The following is an 11,587-nucleotide window of genomic DNA, read 5'->3' as shown; positions in this document are numbered from 1 at the left end:
GAGCCATAAACACCACGAATTTATAGTCTGCGGTCCCGGCCGCAGTACCCGTCCCGCGGCCAGCGCGAGCGCGAGGGGGAAGGGAAAGGGGGGGGCCGGGCAGGGAGGAGGAGGGGGAGGAGGAGGTGGTGGTGGTGGTGGTGGTGGTGGTGTCCAGAGGAAGGGCAGGAGGGGCTGGAGCCGGGCCGGGCCACGGCCGGGAGACGAACCCCAGCCCCGGTGCTCCCAGCTCTTCAGCGTGGGCTGGCGTCCCCCTGCACAGGGGCACGTTAACCCGGAGCAGCAGGGGTAATTGCAGGCACGAGTCTAACTCCAGGCTGGCTGGGAGAAGAGGCTGCTGGCACAGAGGAGCTGGCGGAGGAGCCTGGACAAGGCAGGTCACAGCTGAACAGGCTCCTCCTCAGCTGGAGGGAAGCAGCCCCAGCCCACAGGGACCCTGGGGGCTGCAGGGACAGCAGCTCCCAGAGAGGGAAGGAATGGAGGAGAAGGCAAGGAAGACAGGAAGACAAGGAAGATGGGAAGACAGGGGGCCCCAGCTACAGCATGATCCCCAGGGCTAAGGCCCTGGGTATAATGCAGGACCAGCGCCCCCGACCCTCCCTTCCTGCAGCAAGGTCCACCAGCAGCTCCCAGGATAGTTTTCTCCACAAGCCCCTGATCCAAGACTGCTCTGGGTGCTAGTTGGTGGATGCAGATCATAACCTGGGAGGAGAGGAACAGCATTAGCACCCCTACCAGCAGCTGACCCCGCTCCCTGCCACACTGGCTTCACTCACCAAGGTGACATGTGGTTGGCCATCTTGACAGAAGCCACCCCCGACGTGCAGCTGTGCTTGTTCTCCCGCTGCTGAAAGGGATTGAATTGTCTCCTCTGCTCCCACCTTACTTCCCTAATCTTCTTTACCTGGGCAGAGGCAGAAAGGCTTTTGAGGTGAGAGCACAGAGTCCCCTACCGCCTCCCACCTGCTCCCACCCAAGACACAGCCAGGACTCACCTTCCCTCTGTCAAACTCCTTGTCCCACTCATCGATGACAGTCTCACTCTGGGCCAGCACTGTGTCCTGGATGGCATCCTGGCTGACAGCCGAGATCTCACCCTCCCAGGTCAAGACTGCGGGAGCAGTGCAGTCAGCAGGGAGCACCACGCTGTGCTCTGCTGCACCCGCCTGCACACGGCCCCCACCCTGGACCAGAGGCTGGAGCCCCTCACTCCAGCACCCCCAACAGCCCCTCAGCTGGGTGCATCTGCCTAGCTCCAAGACCCTCCCCCCCGATGGTGCTGGGGGGAGCTCAGGCCCTGGCAGAGCACAGAGGGCTCTGCCCACATCCAGAGCTCAAGGCAGGGGAGCTGCCAACCCAGGTGAGAAGTGATTACCTTCTTTGCCATAAGCCTTGTCCAAGGAGTTCCTGAGCAGCTCTTTCACCACACCGAACTCCTCCTGGCTCCTGGGTGCTGTGCCAGCTCCATAGCTGGGCTCAGGGCTCAGGGCAGCTGGGTAGTACCTGCACCCATTTGCAGCCTGGCTGTCCTTGGTGCATGCTGGCACTGCAAAAACAGGTGGGGTGATGACAAGCCAGAGGAAGCTCCCGCACTGCTTCATCTCCAAGGCAAATCTCTCCCCAGAAGACACTGTCAGGACTAACAAGGTCCGGACAGCACAGGGTGTTTGGGCACACTGGCGCCTGTCCTGGACAGGGAGGATCTGAGGATAAATCTTCACCCCTCAAGGGACCCATCCCCACAAGACTGGAGAGGAGCACCCCCTCAGCCAAGGTGGGTCAGGAGACAGGCACCACCAGACAGCTGCAAGGACCAGCAAGCTCCAGGGTCTGCACACCAGTGAGGGTCTGCATGGGCAGAGAAGCAGCCAGCACCAGGCATGGTGGAGGCACACAGTCATACCTGGTGCGTCATCTACAGTGCAGGTGACAACACCACCCAGCTGGTTCATGGCTAGACCACGCTGCTGTGCTGTCCTCCACTTGTACTTGCGGTGCTCATTCTCTCCAGCCCTAGCCTCCACGATCCACGGCTGCTGTGTCCTCTGAGGCTCCATCTCAGATCTCCTAGAGCTGGGGAAGTCAGAAGGGGTCAGCTCGCTCTGGCCAGACCAGAGTGGGGAAAAGTTCGAGCTCCCTGCACGCCAACAGGATACAGGGACACTCAGACCCCAGTGCTGCACTTGGGGAGGGGTGAAATCACTCCCAGCAAGCTGGCACTCCAGTTGGCTCCATGGCAAGACTTGTCCCACTGGCAGAAAGACAAGAGGCACCTGACCACCACCCAGGGAGCCTGACTTCAGGCAGAGCACGGGTGTGTTCTCGCATGACCCTAGCCCCTCACCTGTCAGAGGTCAGCATCCCAGAGCAGGGCTCTTCTATCTCCTCTACAGTCCTCTTCCTCTTCTTGGAGGAGATGGGCTCCATGTCCAGGCAAATACTGCGGCCTGACACTTGCTGCTTGGGCCTCTTCTCCAGATCCTGGCAGCTTGGCCCCTCTTGGCCACCACTGGGACCCTCACTTGCCTCCTTCCATGTGAAGGACATCAAGCCCTTCCCAGAGAAACTCTTCTTCCTCTTCTTCCTGGGGGGGCTGGAGTCTTCATCCGTGCCCTTCACAGCCAGAGCACGAGAGCTGCCACGGGCTCCAAAACGCCGCTTTCTGGAAGAACCAGTGGTGGCCTGGCCGGGCCCCATCCCCCTGCTGCAGGGAGGAAGGTGGTGTGAAGGGCAGGCAGTGGAACCATTAGTCAGGAGGGAGGCTGGGAGCTGAGAAGCTGAGTAGAGGCTGAAGCTGAAGGCAGGCTTTTCAGGATTTGACATTTTGAGGGGACATGAGGACAGCCTGAAGGACAATAAGAGGCTGACATGATCTGAAAGCCACCAGGTCAGGAGTGGGAGCCCCTCTCTTCCTCCACACCTCTAGATGCATGAGCACAACATCCAACTGCTACCATCTCATGCAGGAAATCTGAGTCAGACCCTGCTCTCAGAGCAGCAGCTGCAAGTGCATACAGTGACCCTGCACCTGCCCAGCACCAGCCATGCACAGGGCACACACTTTCCCATGGCGGATTAGGACAGAGCAAGTGTTGCTGCAGCACATGCCAATGGTGGTTACATACAAGGGAGACCCAGAGTAAGATCTAGACCAGGGTGGTTCCTCCTGATCCCACGGGACACTAGTATGTGGTCAGAGCCTGCAAAGCTCCCTCTGGCCTTGTGCCGACAGTCAGAGAAACTGCCCTGCTTCTAGGATCCAGAGCAAGCCATACCAGCCCAGCAGAACAGGAGAGCCAGCTGACAAAGTCACTCCCCGCCCCAGCCAGCTTCGATGCCAGACAGTTGCCTCGTGGAGTAGCCCAAGGCTGCTACTGGCCTTGTTGCCATGCAGGAGCCTGGGAGTGACTGGCACTGCTTACCTCAACTTGCCAAAAGGCAAGGGAGTAGACTCAGGGTGGGTGGTGTTCGTGAGGTTGGTGGGGTCAGCAGATTGTGGGTGAGGTTGTGCGTGACAGTCACTTCTGCTCATCTTCTGCGGGGTGTTGCCCTGTAGTTATTGACATAAATAAAAGCTTGGTGGTCTAAAGAAAAGAGGTTTCCATGAGTCAAGAGGAAAAAATTAAAAGGGGAGCCAAGAGAAAGGGGAGGGGAACAGACACAGATGGGGGGGAGGAAGTGGGGAGGTGGTAGAAGAAGAATCAGAAGTGTTTTCAGTTAGAAGCACAAAGGAAAAAAAAGAAGGTAGGAAATTTAAAGAACAGAAATCCCACTGCACCATCCTGAGTCCTGGCTGCACAACAGTGCCCAGAGGGCAAGTCCCATGCCACTGCCCAAGGAGGAAGCAACCCCACAGCCCTCCAGCTGTTGCATCACCTGCTCCCACTTGCCCCAGGTGACACAGTACCCCAAGGAGGCTGGCGAGGCTACCCCACTGCAGGGACTGGCACAGCCACCCCTCTGTCCTGAGCAAAAAGGCAGGAGCCATTAATTCTGCATCACTTAGGGATGTGAACAACAGCGGGGGCCTGGCCCCATGCCCCAACCCAGATGGAAGGCAGAGCAACTGCTACAGCCCTGGGGCTAGGGGGCTCTCCCCACCTACCTCCAGCTTAGCAAGACAGACAGCATTAGCTCTGTACTTGCCTCCAAAACAAGCCCCTGTTCAGAAGGCATGAGGCACCTACTGAAGTCTCCAGGCAGGGGCTCAGACTCACCTTTTTGGGAGAGAGTGCCAGCTTCTTGGCAGGTCGTGGTGATGTGGTGCTGCCTGGCTCCAGAGCAGTGATGGTCAATGGGCAGGATTTCAGTTTTGCTGTCTTGGAGTCTTCAGGGACAGCTGGCTCAGCACCAGGGCCAGCAGGGAGGCGTGTGTCACAGTTCATTTCTTGAAAGGTGCAGAAGCTGGTAGTTCTGCTCTTGCCTTCCTGGGACCCTATGGCTTGCTCCTCCACTGTGCCATGCACTGGGCTGGCAGCACTGCTGGCACAGGAGCCCCTCTGCTGGGTCCCAGCAACGTCCCCACTGCCCCCGGGCTGCTGTCTGGGCTCCAGCAGCAGCTTGGATGAGGTAGGTGGCTGCTTGCTCTTGGAGGAGCTCTGCTGGGACAGCTCCACTTTGTCACTGCTTGCATTGCTGGTGTTGCAGAAACCCTGAACTGCTTTGGGTGTGGGAAGCAGCTGCCGGAAGGAGCATGGCTTCTTGAACCTCTGGGCCCCATCACCTGGCAACACTGAGTTGGCTTTATGGGGCAGTTTGGGGGATGGGGACCTAACACGCAGCTTCAGACTACCAGTTCCGTTCGATGGCTTTGGCCCCATCTTAACCATGCCACGAGCCACAGGGACTCCAACCTCCTTCAGCCCTAGCCACTTCTTCACTGGCTGCACATCTGGTTTCTAGACAAAAAGAAAGAGAGAAGTTCAGCAAGGAGAGAATTCGAGTAGCCAAGGACACAGAGTGATACTGCCCTCCCAGTCCCTCCCCAGGCCCACACAGGGACCCTTGGCTGAGCAGGATTCCTCCTGGAAACCGTCCTGCCTTGTGCCTGCCCATCCAGAGCAGTGTACCCACCTCCCTGCGAAGCTGTGGTCTGCCTGCCCTCATAGAGTGGCAGCAGCTCTCAGCTTCTGGGAGCACTAGCCAAGGACAGCTTTCAGGACTCACCTGTCTCATCAGTGGTGAAGACAGGGGCTTACTGGTCACGCTTTTCTTGACCTTATCAGAGGTGCCACCAGTGTTGGCACACAGGGCGGAGGCAGCTTTGGCAATGGGCCACTCTGGGTTCTTGCTGGCATTCGGGGTTCTGGGCAAGGCAGAGAAGTGCATGTTAACTGCAAGGGTTTGAGCGACTGGAACGCTCATCCGTGATGCACACAGGAAACAGGAGCCAGAAGCTCTGAGGAGGCGAGGTCATACAGCAAAACCATGACAAGGGACTGGACCTCTCCCTGCCACCCTCCTCCGAGTCAGAGCATGTACATGGGCATTGCGGCAGCTTGGGCCAAGCTCCTTTCTACCCCCACGCACATGCTACCGGCCCCCTCCCAAATGCTGAGAGCGGGGGGCAGAGGGGCTGGGCGGCAGAGGGCGCTCTCACCTCAGGTAGAACAGCAAGTAGGCCTGCTGGTTGAGGACCACTTTGATGTTGCTGCTGCGGACCAGGTTATCGTTCATTTGATACCACTGCCCATTGCTAGCCTGTGGAAGAAGAGAGAACAGGGTCGGGGCTGTGTCCGAGGACCCCTGTGGCCTGAAGAGCAGCAGGTACAGTGTCTGTTGGCAGAGCTTCTCTCCCCAAAATCCACAGATGGCCCGGGGCAGGCAAGGGGGCTCTGCGAGAGCAGAGCTCCATGCTTCCTGCAGCAGAGCACAGCCTGTATCCCCCCCCACCCCCCTAGTCCAGTGCTCCACACTGCGCACACCTACTGATAACCCTCCTTTCTGCGCACTACAGAGACCCATGAGCGCACACAGCCCACAGCCCAGAGGGGGTGCCAAGAGATCGCCCTGGGCTCACCTTCACGTAGCAGTAGTAGTGCCCTGAGTGGCAGCTGTACCCAGAATGCACCAGCACTGCATAGAGTTTGTACAAGACAGGATGCCCGTTGCTCTGACTCAGGTAAGGACGGATGTTCAAGATCTCAGGGTACTCCACATCCTGCAAGGAGAAGGTGCCTCAGGAGCCTGCACAGCAGACAGCTTTCTTGCTACAGCAAGAGCAGCTCAGCTGTCCTGTGAGTCCCATCTCTCAAGGGAGGGGGACCTGCTCTCCCAGGCAGAGATCACTGTGAGGAAGATGCCAAGATGAGGCAAACTCCCACTGCACTGCACAGCTGGGGAAGGGCTGCAGGACAGTGGCAGAGCTTGCACTGCACACAGGACTACGTCCCACCCTGCTCTGGGCAGCAGGGCCTGCGGCCAAGAGACAGCCCAAGCTCTGGATTGCCGAACACTCACCTTGGTGATTTTGACTCCATGAAAATCCGCAAAGCGTTTCAGGGAGATTGTGAGAACATTGGAAGGTCGGTGGATGGTGAATTGTTTGCTGGCCAACACTTTCTTCTTGCATCTGCACAGGAAGAGCTCGAGCTATTCAAGCTGTTCTACCACCCAAATGATTGCCAGCCCTGGCCAAACCACAAACCCCACAGAAATGACCCTGCTGACAACAGGCACCGCTCCAGGGCACCTGCCCACAGCCATGTCTTCTGGCCCAGGTGTTCCTCATGGGAGGACTGGCATGGAGGAGTGGCAGGCTTCATCACAGGCTTTCATGGCCACATACCTCACAGTTTAGCTAGAAGCAGGTAGAGAAGCCCTCCCCTGTTGCAGCAGGCTTTCCACCTTCTTCCCACCAGCAGACCCACAGGACCCTTCCCACCCACAGCCCTACACACTCACTTGTCACACATGTAGGCATTCTCCCCACCCAGCATGTCTGGCTGCACATACAGCTCTAGCGCCTGCGTTATGTCTGTGACTTCCTGCAAGGGCAGAGGAGAGGTCAGGGCACAAGTGGCCTGTCCACATGACAGCCCAGATCCCTGCTGAGACACTGGCTCCGAGAGGTAACACAGAGCACAAGCACAGGGTCACAGACTACACCAAACTCATGAACCCGCCACCAGCTAGGCACTGCCCAGCACGCTACGAGGGATGGCTGCGCTGCACCCCAACACCATAGAGCCTCAACAGAGGAGTCATGGTCCACACTCAGGCGACGGGCACTGTCTGCCAGAGAAGGCAGCACAGCAACAGAAGCTGCTTCCCCTCTTGTCTGCACCATGCCTTTGATGCTGGCAGGTTAAGGAGCCTCGAGAGCAGTAACGATGCAATTGCAGGAATATCTCCCATGAGAGCAGAGCTCCTCCCCATCCCCAGCCCTGCTGCAGTACCATGATCTCCAGCGACAAGTCCAAGAAAGGGTCATAGGTGTCCGACACGCTCTTGCACTCCAAGCACCTCACTGCAAAAGAAAGAGCAATGAGCACACCCTGGCACAACACTTGCACCCACCACCACCCCAGCATAGCACAGGCAGTTGCAGTGTTACTCCTCTCTGAGTTTGGGCTCTGGGATGTGAGCACCAAGATTCACCGCCTGACAAGGAGGAAGGCTGGCAATTCCACTATGTGCTAGGACAGCAAGTATTGCTACACAGCTGGCAACACAGGTCCCTTTTCTGGTGGCAATGAGCCAGAGACCCTCAGACAGCAGCTTTTTCCACCACCACAACAGGGGTCATGACCCACAAGACTGACCAGCTGCAGCTCTGGATAATTTGCACATGCAGTAAAAATATTTTGGGAAAATTGCTAAGCCTGGCTCTGAGAGAAAGAGCACCCCTGGGAGTCACAGGCCCAGGACCTGGAAGCCAGCACTCACCACAGGACCGCAGGTAACCACCATAGATCTGGTGAATCAGTGTCGTGGCCTGGGTCTGGCGATCCAACCTAGAGACAGCAGCATTGGATCTCACACCACCCCTTCACACCAGCCACCCCCGCGGGCCACCACTGTGTCCTCGGGACAGCTCCCCTGCGTGCTCCAGCTAGCAGACGGGCTGCAGAACTCCAGGGGCAGAGAGAAGTTGCAGCCCCTGCCAGTTTGCTCTCCCAGTGCCAAAACTGAAAGGGTGGCACCAGGCTCTGATGCACACCCTCCTCTAGGAGCAGAAACCCTGGGGCAGAGCTCAGAGCTAGGCACTGCAGAGAGAGGCAACGAAAACTTCCTGGGACAGAGAGCCGAGGGGAAAGCTGCTCACCCACAGCCACAGCACTGGGGCTGAACTAGCAAGCAGGCCTGGATTCCTTGGCAATTGGGAAAAGATCCAGACCCATAGCAGCCTCAGAACTTGGGGACAGGACCACAGCTATACTGGCATAGAGGAGTCAGGAGAAAGCAGACAACAGTCCAGAGCTGTGTCAGAGAGGGGCAGAGTTGGGCCAACCACCTGAGGCCCCTGGAGTCAGTACCTCCCTCTACAAGTCTAACCTGGGGGACACATTCACCCCAAAGACCCCTCACATGGGTACAGGGGACAAGCGAAGGGACAGCAGAGAGCAGTGATGGGCCAGAAGCCTCACATACTTGGTACAGCCATTCAGGCAGGCCTTCTGCATGGCATCAATGGTGTAACGCAGGAACTCATGCGCATCCTCCTGCCTGCCGAAGATGTTCTGGGTAAAATCTGCAAAAAAGGGAGGAGTCAGCCTCAGCATGTGCTGCAACAGAAGCAGCCTGCCCTCCCTCCCTCCCCTGAGACAGGAACTCTGGGGTTTGAGCCCCCTCAACCCAAACCAGACATCAGACTTATGCTGGATATGGGGGAAGCCCCTACATAGCCCAGGAAGTCATAAGCCCCTGGCAGTCTCAAAGGTTCTCCTCCCGCATTAGTCCCTGCTCTCCTGCATGGCTACAGGAAGGGAGGGGAGCCATCCTTACTCTTGAGGTTTTGGATGAAGGACACTGGCTTTATTACGTTGCCACTGTTGGTAAAAGCCTGGATCACATGGCTCTGCATAACGCACATCATGCAAAAGCCTTCTTGGTGACCTGGAGCAGAAGAGGAGAAAACAGGATGTTAGGGTCAAATCCAGGAGAGCTGGAGGCAGGACAGGGGACAGGGGATCTCTGGCCCAACACAGCTCAGCCACGCTTAGCTGTCCCTATGAGCTCTGTGCTACAGTATAGCTTTGGGGCACCCTGGGCACACAGAGACCATGGCTGGCACAGTCCCAGCCACTGCAACCCACCCAGACAGAACAGCATCCATGTGGATAGAAAACAGGTCACAGCTACTCACTGGACCCCACAGGTCAGCCCTGAGGGGCAGATCCCACCAGAGCCCTATGGATGAGGTTGCAAGGCCCATGATGCTCCTTGTGGTCACAGCTTGGAGCTGTGCCCACTGGACTCCCTTTCAAAGCCACCCAGAAAGGGCACCTGCTGCCCTACTTTCATGCAGTCCCCACAGCCAGGGGCTGTTTGGGACCCCCAGCTCAGTCCCCAGGAAGCCAACGGACCACATTGGACCCATCTTAGTCCTGCCCACATGCAGCAGAAACAAAGCCTCCCCAGACACAAGGAACTCAGGAACACCACTACGACCAGGAAAAGTGCTGTATGCTCTTGATGGAGAAACAGGCAGGAGGGAGTAGAGAATGCGCATCCTGACACCCACACACCCCTGGCTAGAGCCATGTGCAGAGGTGCCGAGCCCAGCACTGGGAGCAGGACAGGCAGGCACTCCTTGTCCTGCCCATGCAGCTGCCCTGGCCCTGCTGCCCACCAAGCCAGGCCTCCCCACTCACAGTTGTGGGAGTGCTCCTTGGAGAGCAGGTAGTTGGTGAGCGGTGGTGTGTAGGTCAGGCACTGAAGAACAGAGTTCAGGAAGCAGGTGTTCCCTAGGTTGCACAGTCCGGCACCGATGCGGTAGTTCTGCTCCCACTTCATGGAGAGCCGCTCCATCGGGAAGAGCACCTTCTGGGGCATGGGGATCCCGTCCCCCTGGCCTTCGGGGGTATCGTCCCTGCCTACAGGGAGAGAGGTGGTGAGCAGCGGAGAGAGAGGTGGTGAGCAGCGGGGACGCAGACGCGAGGAGGGCCCCCTCACCACCTACCCCGCTTGCTGGGTGGCGTCTTCTCCGGGCTGCCGTGGTGGTCGGCGGCCGTGTCCCCGCCGTTGAGCACCACGTACTTCCCGCGCAGCAGCTCCAGCTGGCTGGAGAGGTCGCGGCTGGCGGGTTCGAACTCGACTTTCTCCAGCAGCACCCTCTTGGCCGAGGCGGCCAGCAGCTGGCCCAGATCCCCATCCTCGCTCGGCCTCCGCCGGTTCTGCTTCAGCACCTCCCTCAGCTTCCCCTGGATCGTCATGGCGCCGTCGGATGGCCCCGGCTGCGGGGACTGGGCGGGCGGATGAGCGGATGAGCGGGAGGGCGCCGGCCCGTTCCCCCTCGCTCCCGGCGCAACCGGCCGCGGCCTAGGCCCGCCGCAGGCCGGTCCCCGCCGCCGCGCTGCCCGCAGGCCCCATCGGCCCCGCCGTCGCCACCGCACTGCCGGCCTGCCCGCCGCCGCCCGCGACCTTGAGCGCCGCCGCACGGCCACGTGCGCACCGCCCGGTACCGGCGCCCCGCCGCGCCCGCCCCGCGGCCGGCCCCGCCGGCGGAGCAAGAGAGCGCGGCGCAGCTGGGCCCCCCCCATCCCGGCCAGCGGCGGTACTCACCATCCGGGTCTCCGCGCCGCACGCACGTGTCACTGCCTGGCTCCGGGGGCGGGGACGTGTCCGCTGCCGGCTCGCCGGTCTTCCGCGACTGCCCACCGCGGGGGTGGGCTCAGCGGGGGGCGGGCTCAGCGCCGGCCGCTGTGCCCGCCCTCTCCCGCCAGGGCCGCCATAGCGGGGCGCTAGGCTGTACCGGGGGCTGCCCGCTCTCGCGGAGGGTGCTGCCCGCTCCCGCTGATCACACTGGGGGCACTGCCTGCTCCCCCTGAGGGCACCTGCACTGACCGCTCTTCAGGGCACGCCTACTGAGGGCAGCGATCACTCCCAATGAGGGCAGTAATCACTCCCAGTGAGGGCAGTGACCACTCCCAGTGAGGGCAGCGATCGCTCCCAGTGAGGGCAGTAATCACTCCCAGTGAGGGCAGTGACCACTCCCAGTGAGGGCAGCGATCGCTCCCAGTGAGGGCAGTAACCACTCCCAATGAGGGCAGCGATCACTCCCAGTGAGGGCAGTAATCACTCCCAGTGAGGGCAGTGACCACTCCCAGTGAGGGCAGCGATCGCTCCCAGTGAGGGCAGTAACCACTCCCAATGAGGGCAGCGATCGCTCCCAGTGAGGGCAGTAACCACTCCCAATGAGGGCAGCGATCACTCCCAGTGAGGGCAGTATCACTCCCAATGAGGGCAGTAACCACTCCCAGTGAGGGCAGTGACCACCTCCAATGAGGGCACTGACCACCCCCAATGAGGGCAGTGATCACCCCCAGTGAGGGCAGTGATCACCCCCAGTGAGGGCAGTGACGACTCCTACTGAGGGCAGTAACCACTCCCAATGAGGGTTGTGACCACCCCCAATGAGGACAGT

General features: G+C 59.6%; 1 protein-coding gene across 3 annotated transcripts; it reads right to left on the bottom strand.

Moving 5' to 3' along the window:
• Nucleotides 1-4: 4 nt before the first annotated feature.
• USP36 (ubiquitin specific peptidase 36) lies at nucleotides 5-10,937 on the bottom strand. 3 transcript variants are annotated; one of them, XM_055697112.1, is made up of 19 exons: nucleotides 10,726-10,937; nucleotides 10,124-10,406; nucleotides 9,816-10,037; nucleotides 8,947-9,057; nucleotides 8,593-8,692; nucleotides 7,888-7,955; nucleotides 7,398-7,468; nucleotides 6,904-6,986; nucleotides 6,460-6,571; nucleotides 6,020-6,160; nucleotides 5,600-5,700; nucleotides 5,167-5,305; nucleotides 4,218-4,898; nucleotides 3,423-3,550; nucleotides 2,345-2,704; nucleotides 1,904-2,073; nucleotides 1,376-1,546; nucleotides 996-1,111; nucleotides 5-702 (listed from the first exon to the last, which is right to left on the bottom strand). In XM_055697112.1, exons 1-19 carry the CDS (start codon nucleotides 10,726-10,728, stop codon nucleotides 379-381), a joined length of 3,384 nt encoding a protein of 1,127 aa, XP_055553087.1. In that variant the 5' UTR covers nucleotides 10,729-10,937; the 3' UTR covers nucleotides 5-378. The 3 variants fall into 3 exon arrangements, with proteins under 3 accessions (XP_055553087.1, XP_027657045.2, XP_055553073.1); XM_027801244.2 differs by lacking the exon at nucleotides 10,726-10,937 and adding an exon at nucleotides 777-904 and having other exon boundaries at nucleotides 10,124-10,718; XM_055697098.1 differs by lacking the exon at nucleotides 10,726-10,937 and having other exon boundaries at nucleotides 10,124-10,718.
• Between the last annotated feature and the right edge of the window lie 650 nt (nucleotides 10,938-11,587).

Source organism: Falco cherrug, chromosome 1 (assembly GCF_023634085.1).
Source record: "Falco cherrug isolate bFalChe1 chromosome 1, bFalChe1.pri, whole genome shotgun sequence".
Lineage (NCBI taxonomy): Eukaryota > Metazoa > Chordata > Aves > Falconiformes > Falconidae > Falco > Falco cherrug.
The sequence above is the reverse complement of the archived record's forward strand: the minus strand, read 5'-3'. Positions and strand labels throughout refer to the sequence as shown.

Bases quoted from the DNA above. Each gene is read 5' to 3' on its own strand.
- USP36 (XM_055697098.1), bottom strand. From the start codon at position 10,703: ATGGGGGGGGCCCAGCTGCGCCGCGCTCTCTTGCTCCGCCGGCGGGGC. The intron at 6,572-6,903 runs GTGAGTGTGTAG...CTTCCTGTGCAG, and splicing joins AATGCCTACATGTGTGACAA to ATGCAAGAAGAAAGTGTTGG. The intron at 1,112-1,375 runs GTAATCACTTCT...CTGCTCCCGCAG, and splicing joins CAAGGCTTATGGCAAAGAAG to TCTTGACCTGGGAGGGTGAG.